This window comes from Sinocyclocheilus grahami, unplaced genomic scaffold (assembly GCF_001515645.1).
Source record: "Sinocyclocheilus grahami isolate Dianchi unplaced genomic scaffold, SAMN03320097.WGS_v1.1 scaffold993.1, whole genome shotgun sequence".
Lineage (NCBI taxonomy): Eukaryota > Metazoa > Chordata > Actinopteri > Cypriniformes > Cyprinidae > Sinocyclocheilus > Sinocyclocheilus grahami.
Window position 1 is genome coordinate 223,651 of NW_015506172.1, and position 7,017 is coordinate 230,667.

Consider the following 7,017-nt stretch of genomic DNA (forward strand, 5'->3'; position numbering starts at 1 on the left):
CGCCCTCTCACACACACACACACACACACACACACACACACACACACACACACGCACTCACACACACACATGCACTCACACACACGCGCACTCACTCACACATGCACTCACTCACACACACACACACACATACACTCACGCACTCACTCACACACACACACTCACTCACACACACACACACGCACACACACACACTCAAACACACTCGCACGCACACGCACGCACTCACACGCACTCACTCACACACACTCTCACTCACACGCACTCACACTCTCTCTCTCTCTCTCTCTCTCTCTCTCACACTCACTCACTCACACGCACACACACACTCACTCACATGCACTCACTCACACACACACACACACACACACACACACACACACACACACACACACACACATGTGTTCACATGCACAGCAGCATCACATGTGTGTGTTTGTGCATGCTGATGTGTATTCAGGTCTTGCTCTTCACCGCTGTTTGTCCTCTCGCTGTACAAAACAAGCTGATCGCTTCCAGGAACGACCTGCAGAATAACACACACATATTATTATTATTATTATTATCATAGCTGCTAGAAATGCTTTCAGCGTGAGTATTCATGGAAACCAGATCCGCTGCATGCTTTGTTTCTTTCCCTCTGCTCTCGGTGGCCTTTGACCTGTAGATGCTATTTTCATTATGCAACGCACTTCTGTAACCGTATCTTCGCTCGCTGAACATTCATTATTCCCGCACACACAGGTGTGAATCCTGGTGTAATCCACACCATTAGCGACAGATGGGAGAGTTAAAGTAAACACACACACACACACACACACACACACACACACACACACATGTGTTCACATGCACAGCAGCATCACATGTGTGTGTTTGTGCATGCTGATGTGTATTCAGGTCTTGCTCTTCACCGCTGTTTGTCCTCTCGCTGTACAAAACAAGCTGATCGCTTCCAGGAACGACCTGCAGAATAACACACACATATTATTATTATTATTATTATCATAGCTGCTAGAAATGCTTTCAGCGTGAGTATTCATGGAAACCAGATCCGCTGCATGCTTTGTTTCTTTCCCTCTGCTCTCGGTGGCCTTTGACCTGTAGATGCTATTTTCATTATGCAACGCACTTCTGTAACCGTATCTTCGCTCGCTGAACATTCATTATTCCCGCACACACAGGTGTGAATCCTGGTGTAATCCACACCATTAGCGACAGATGGGAGAGTTAAAGTAATAGATCAGCCAAACATGAACATTTTCTGTAAATCTCTTCACCCTCAGTTCATCCAAGATTAGGATGAGTTTGATTCTTCATCAGATTTGGAGAAATGCAGCATTGCAACACTGTCTCACCAATGGATGTGAATGGGTGCCGTCAGAATGAGAGTCTGATAAAAACATCACAGTAATCCACAGCACTCCAGTCCATCAGTTAACATCTGGAGAAGACAAAAGCTGAAACAAATCCAGCATTAAGACGCTTTTAACTCAAATATATGAGTCCATAATCCATAATAACGCTTCCTCCGGTGAAATAGTGTTCTGGTGTGAATCAGGAGAGAAATCTGCACAGATCAAGCAGCGTTTAAACAAATATGTGGCTGTATTTTGATGCGAGATGCACTTTTTCACTGAAGGAAGCGTTATTATGGACTCGTATATTTGAGTTAAAAGCGTCTTAATGCTGGATGTGTTTCAGCTTTTGTCTTCTCCAGATGTTAACTGATGGACTGGAGTGCTGTGGATTACTGTGATGTTTTTATCAGACTCTCGTTCTGACGGCACCCATTCACATCCTTGGGTTGGTGAGACTCTAATGCAATGCTGCATTTCTCCAAATCTGATGTAGAAATAAACTCATCCTAATCTGGGATGGCCTGAAGGTGAGGATATTTGCAGCAAACATTCATTTTTGGGTGAGCTATTCCTTAAATTCGTGCAAATGCCTTGGATGGAATAGAATAGAGGGGGGTGGGGGTATTGAGCTGATGTTTTTCAGTGGATAAAAGCAGCTGCTAAATGCATAAATGTAAGTGATTTATGTAAATGTGTTCGGGCTCTCGTGGTTGTCTGACGCGCCTCTCGCTCTGTCCGTGTTTCAGTGATGGATCTCATGGCCGTGAGCACGTCTGCGACGGGTCAGGATGAGTTTGACCGCAACGCGCCGCGGATCTGTGGAGTGTGTGGAGACAAGGCCACCGGCTTCCACTTCAACGCCATGACCTGCGAGGGCTGCAAGGGCTTCTTCAGGTAAACACTGTCATGATGTTGGCTTTCTGTTTCAAATAAATGCTGTTCTTTCTAACTTTCTATTCATCGGTGAATCCTGAATAATACAATGTATCACAGTTTCCACAAAAATATTGTGCAGCACGACTGTGTTCAACATTGATAATAATCAGAAATGTTTCTCGAGCAGCAGATCAGCATATTATACTGATTTCTGAAGATCATGTGACACTGAAGACTGGAGGAATGATGCTGAAAATACAGCTGCACATCACAGAAATACATTACAGTTTAACAGATATTCACATAGAAAACTTTTCAAAAAAATGCAATTATTCAGAACTTTGACTAGTAGTGTAGAATGTTGCAGGTTAAATGTATTTATATTACTAGTGTACCATAATAATAATAAAAATATTACTAGTGTACAGTAACACTACTACAAATAAAACTATTAAAACTTTATTTTTTAAGCAATATTGCACAGTTTTTCTTCCCTTGTTTTTATTTTAACAGTAAACGTCTATTGTTCCGCACTTTGTTTTCCAACAAACTTTTATTTGCTTACATTTAAAAATTAAATTAAATATTAAATTAAATGCGTTATTGTTCAATTGATTAACACCGTTTTTGAATTTGTACTAAATCATAAATCCATAAAAAGACAATATGGAAATTTCATGTTTGGACAGTCCGAACCCTTGACCAGCACTGTAAAATATTTCAGGTTAAATTAGTATTATTATATATATATTATATAACATTATTATTTTAATATGTTATTAAGCTCTATCACCGATGCTGATTTTTTTCTCAAAACATTCTAAAAGTTGAAATGAAGTCAAACCTTTGACCAGTAATATAAAATATTCCAGATTATATATATCCGCGGATCTGTGGAGTGTGTGGAGACAAGGCCACCGGCTTCCACTTCAACGCCATGACCTGCGAGGGCTGCAAGGGCTTCTTCAGGTAAACACTGTCATGATGTTGGCTTTCTGTTTCAAATAAATGCTGTTCTTTCTAACTTTCTATTCATCGGTGAATCCTGAATAATACAATGTATCACAGTTTCCACAAAAATATTGTGCAGCACGACTGTGTTCAACATTGATAATAATCAGAAATGTTTCTCGAGCAGCAGATCAGCATATTATACTGATTTCTGAAGATCATGTGACACTGAAGACTGGAGTAATGATGCTGAAAATACAGCTGCACATCACAGGAATACATTACAGTTTAACAGATATTCACATAGAAAACTTTTCAAAAAAATGCAATTATTCAGAACTTTGACTAGTAGTGTAGAATGTTGCAGGTTAAATGTATTTATATTACTAGTGTACCATAATAATAATAAAAATATTACTAGTGTACAGTAACACTACTACAAATAAAACTATTAAAACTTTATTTTTTAAGCAATATTGCACAGTTTTTCTTCCCTTGTTTTTATTTTAACAGTAAACGTCTATTGTTCCGCACTTTGTTTTCCAACAAACTTTTATTTGCTTACATTTAAAAATTAAATTAAATATTAAATTAAATGCGTTATTGTTCAATTGATTAACACCGTTTTTGAATTTGTACTAAATCATAAATCCATAAAAAGACAATATGGAAATTTCATGTTTGGACAGTCCGAACCCTTGACCAGCACTGTAAAATATTTCAGGTTAAATTAGTATTATTATATATATATTATATAACATTATTATTTTAATATGTTATTAAGCTCTATCACCGATGCTGATTTTTTTCTCAAAACATTCTAAAAGTTGAAATGAAGTCAAACCTTTGACCAGTAATATAAAATATTCCAGATTATATATATATATATATATATATATAATGTGTGTGTGTAAATAAATTAATAATATATATATATATATACATTTGTTTATTTATTTAATAATAATAATTATTATTATTATTTATTATTATTATTATGCTCTGTCACTGATGCTGAAATTTTTTTTCTCTAAAAATTGTTATTATTTCAAACCTTTGAGCAGCAGTATAAACTACTCCAACGGTTAAATGTATTATTATTATTAAGCTATATCAGCGATGTTGATTTTGTATTTTGTGGTAAAAACATGGCAGCCTTCATGCTGTAGTAGTTCTCTCAGCGAGGACAGAAAATGTCTGCGGTTGTTCCCGCTCTGGTCCCGGTGTTATTTTCATCCGTTAAATCCGCCCAAAGGTCAGTCGCTCAGGCGTGATCCGCGTCTGGTGTCTGCAGCTCGTTAGACGCTTGCTTTTATTACCCTGCTGAAAAATACCAGCTTATGTAACTAATGGAGCCGCTGTTATTGAGTGGTTGCATACGCAGTGACTGAGAGAAGGGCGCGCCTCCCTGCAGTCAGTGACGTCGCTGGAATAAAATGCCGTCTGAATGCGGGATGGGAAAGCGCTGCTGTTCTCACGGATACTGTACCTTTAAGAGTCCTGTCTGCCCCGACCTCTGTTCTGATTGGCTGAGCTCTTTATGGCGTGAATGTCGTTGAGATGTAAATGTGGGCGTCTGAAAACACGGACCGAATCGTGGAATCCGGTCATAAACATGGAATTTACTGCAACGGAATTATGGAACGTGATGGAACCTGGTGGAGAAAACTATCACTACATCCCGCCAAAATAAACGTTTGGTTATGAAGCAGTTACGACAGAAATGTGTTACTATTGTACAGCAGAATGTACTTTCACTGTAACTTCAATGTAATCTAATGTTATTCATAATAAAGTATGTAAGAAAATTATTAAATTAAGTTAAATAATTATTAAATTCAGTTATTAAAACGTTATTTTTTAAGGAATATCAGACATTTTTTTTCTTCAAGTCTAACAGTAAGCCTCTATTGTGCAGCAAAGGAAGCGTTACATTTTTATTTGATGAAAATTATTAAAATGGAAAATTATTGAAATGTAATGTTTTATGCCTTCATTTGATTACAACTTTTCCCCAAAAATAACAGATAATTTCTAAATAAATAAATAAACAAACAAACAAACAGCAATCTATAGGGCCCTTATATTGTAAAAAAAAACAAGTAAACAATAAAATTAATATGAAATATTAAAATATTACAACTATATTGTTAAGGTTTTATGAATTCAATGTGAAAAAGATAAAAGAAAGAAAAGAAAAGATAAAACTGTATTTGGGAAAAAATAAGACTTCATAGTGCCTAAAAATGTCGTTTTAGTTATATTTTATTTGAATAAATTGTTAAGATTGAATATATCTAATGATTTCAATTAATTGGACATGATTTCTGATAATTAATTTAATTTTAATTAATGTAGCAATTAAAACAGAATGTAATAATAAGTGTGTGTGTTTGTGTATTAGGGCCGCACAATTAATCGAATTTCTAATCGCGATTACAATTATGGATGCCACATTTACGTAATCGTTCAAAGCGGCAATTAAAGTAAACAATAAAATTAATATGAAATATTAAAATATTACAACTATATTGTTAAGGTTTTATGAATTCAATGTGAAAAAGATAAAAGAAAGAAAAGAAAAGATAAAACTGTATTTGGGAAAAAATAAGACTTCATAGTGCCTAAAAATGTCGTTTTAGTTATATTTTATTTGAATAAATTGTTAAGATTGAATATATCTAATGATTTCAATTAATTGGACATGATTTCTGATAATTAATTTAATCTTAATTAATGTAGCAATTAAAACAGAATGTAATAATAAGTGTGTGTGTTTGTGTATCGCGATTACAATTATGGATGCCACATTTACGTAATCGTTCAAAGCGGCAATTAATCGTTCAAAGTCCACTTATGTTATTCTGCACGCTTAAGATATGTTTTTTTCTTTCTACATGTTATCTTAAGGGTTTTTCCATTGTTTTAGTTTTAGTATAACATTATAATACCATTCATATTTTTCTTTTTTTTATAATTTAAAGAAGAAACCAATCTGATGTATATTTGACATTTTAGGTTTAATACTGTAGAAAAGCACTAAAGGTTTTTCAGCTGGTTTATTTTCATATAAAAATACGGCATGCAGTTGCATCAAACAATGGTATAAACATCATTCAGTGTAAATTGTGATAATCGTAATTAATAATCGCAATTACAATTTCAAGGGAATAATCGACAGTTATGATTTTTGTCATAATCGTGCAGCCCTAATACAAGTTTTAAATTAAATTTAAATTAAAAAATAAACACATTTTACTTATATAAAATATATAAAAAATGTTATTATTAATAAAAAAATATTACTATTTATAAAATATTCTTATATAAAATAATTACTTATAGAATTACCCTTAAGATAACATGTAGAAGAAAAAAAACATATCTTAAGCGTGCAGAATAACATAAGTGGACTTTGAACGATTAATTGCCGCTTTGAACGATTACGTAATCGTGGCATCCATAATTATTTTAGAAATAGAAATTCGATTAATTGTGCAGCCCTAACTTGTACAATTATTTATATTAATACATTATATAATTGTGTTGTTGTAGTGCGCAGCTCTCTGGTGCACATTAGGACTGTATTGACAGTGTAGTGTTTCAGATGTCAGGTGTTGACTCTCAGTTGATGTTGATCTCTTTCTCTCTCTCTCTCTCTCGTGCTCTCTCTCTCTTTCTCTCTCTCTCTCTCTCTCGCTCGCTCGAGCACACACACACACACGATGCACAAAACTCCGCATTTGAACAGTCAATAGCAAATACTTAAACTAATAACAAAACAGTAGCTGATTCAGAAGCTCCAGATTGTCATAGCAAAGTCAGAATT

At 34.9% G+C, this 7,017-nt stretch overlaps 1 protein-coding gene across 1 annotated transcript in view; it reads left to right on the top strand.

Annotated features, from left to right (window-relative positions):
• Positions 1–7,017, top strand: part of vdra (vitamin D receptor a) — a 74,950-nt gene that overhangs the window by 34,898 nt on the left and 33,035 nt on the right. The window contains exon 3 of the mRNA XM_016250536.1: positions 2,108–2,255. Within this exon, the coding sequence (XP_016106022.1) occupies positions 2,108–2,255 (148 nt within the window). The remainder of the gene's footprint in view (positions 1–2,107; positions 2,256–7,017) is intronic.